Source organism: Octodon degus, unplaced genomic scaffold (assembly GCF_000260255.1).
Source record: "Octodon degus isolate 3935 unplaced genomic scaffold, OctDeg1.0 scaffold00352, whole genome shotgun sequence".
Classification (NCBI taxonomy): domain Eukaryota; kingdom Metazoa; phylum Chordata; class Mammalia; order Rodentia; family Octodontidae; genus Octodon; species Octodon degus.
In genome coordinates, this window is record NW_004524928.1 from 668,873 (window position 1) to 670,835 (window position 1,963).

The 1,963-nt window shown below is 41.4% G+C and overlaps 1 protein-coding gene across 1 annotated transcript in view; it reads right to left on the minus strand.

Annotated features, from left to right (window-relative positions):
* Positions 1–182: 182 nt before the first annotated feature.
* Rab2b (RAB2B, member RAS oncogene family) overlaps positions 183–1,963 on the minus strand; it is a 25,195-nt gene continuing 23,414 nt past the window's right edge. Inside the window, exon 8 of the mRNA XM_004648080.2 lies at positions 183–1,783. Within this exon, the coding sequence (XP_004648137.1) occupies positions 1,676–1,783 (108 nt within the window). The 3' untranslated portion in view covers positions 183–1,675. The remainder of the gene's footprint in view (positions 1,784–1,963) is intronic.

Below are 1,963 nucleotides of genomic sequence, written 5' to 3' on the forward strand. Positions count from 1 at the left end.
GCCTTTCCATTTGCCAGGGAAGTGCTTATTCCATTGAGCCATCTCCCCAGCCCCCAGAATTCAGTATGAAACAAATCCCAAGAAGGCTTCCTCCACATCCCTGGTACAATACCCCAGAAGGAGAGTATTCTATTTATTTTTAGAATTTATCAGAAATGACACATGGAATATACACAGCTTAGATACATGCATATATTTAATAATGAAACAATTCATTAACAACAAAAATTAGAAAAATTCAGAGACCTCAGTGCTGTGGAAGAGGAGACATTAAGCAAAAAGCAACTGACCCAGAAGGCTGTATGATGTGTGAAGTGAAGGCAATGTGGCTAAGACAGTATTATATACTCAAAAATGGAGGACTGCAAAAATACCCACTTTTCTGGCTGCCTGGTAGCAGGCAGCCTTACTGCCTACTGCATAGAATGGAGGCAGTGAGCTAGAGAAAGGCAAGACAGAAGAGCCAGACAGACCTAGGGCAATCTGATGGAAGAGATGGTAGAACTATGAGGAGATCACTTTAAGGCCTTCTGCTCTCTCCAAAATCTAAAATCTGAAGTTTTTAAGTATGTCAGTCAAACTTAATGATCACATAATGGGTGGTACTAGGCACTGTGACTGGCCAGTGGGGGAAGTAGGTTTATAAAAATAAAGGAATAACATGGACCCTGCTCTCATAGAGCTTACAGCCTAAATAAGGAGATCCCAGACATGAAACTACAAAACATATTTACAAAGTTACATACATACAAATAAATATCCATCTGAATAACATAGGAAAGCTAATGGGTAATGTGGCAATAATCACTTGAAGTCCTTAGGTGAGTCATGGAAGCCTTCCTAAAGGAAAAAAATGTTCTTTTGATTATAATGTCACAATGTCTCTCTTCATAGTACAGAATATACAAAGGTATATAATGAAGAATGAATATGGCATGTATAATAAGCAAATTAGCTTGATTAGGGTAGAAAGTTCAAATAGGTCTAGTTAAGAAGTGTGAGGTCAATTTGGTGAAAGATACTGCAATGTTTGACTTGGTCCCTAAAATAAATGAACAGGGAATGACATGTGTTTTCGGCAAGAATAAACAGCCAAGGGTCTAGGACCAATTCCACAGCTCTCAGAGTCTGGCAGTTAACTCTAAGAGACAGACACTCACAATGGGTCAGGAGAGTACTCAGCTTCCTCGGGCCAGTCGAAGGAACTGCCGTGTATAAGAGCTCTGATGAAGTGGCAGTAGCCTCTTGAAGGCAACGAAGTTTAAAAGAAAACATGAGATTCCTAAGCAGAGGATCATGTTCAAATGGGAAGCCAGAGCCAGGAATCTCTACTGTTCGAGCAGAACACCCTTGCTACTACTTACCCTTCCTCCTAGCGGGAGCAGAATGTGTATGCTTATGAAGTTATTTTGAATTACCATGGCAATCAACTTTGAGCCTAACATTTTATAAATTAAAATGATGAAAACATCCCTAGTCTATAGGGAATGCTCACGTCCCTGAAGAAGGACAGGTGGGGATGGGCCCCGGTTCTCCCCTGGTCTTTAAGTGGAAAAGGCAAACATCACACCTTAAAAAGAGGCTGTACTCAGCCAAAGCAAGTAAGACTCTTTTTTAAAACCTATTGAGCAAAAGCTGTTCCAGGAATGGGGGAAAAAAAGTTTGGATCAGATGTTCAGCAGCAGCCAGAGTCAGACCCTGTGTCCCGAATGTTCCGCTGGCAGGCACCAGGTCCGGCTGATGTCGAAATTGACTGCTGGGGCCCAATCTTGATACCATTTGCCTGTAAAATAAAAAAAAGTGATGGTTCTCACTTCAGGGATAAAGTGAATAGAGGAAAGGAAGCGATAAAGGAGACATTATTTGTTATGTTTAGGGGCTGGGAATAAACATAAGACATTAGATGGCTCAGTGGAATAAGCACTTTCCTGGCAAGTGTAAGGGCCTGAGTTCAATCCCCGGC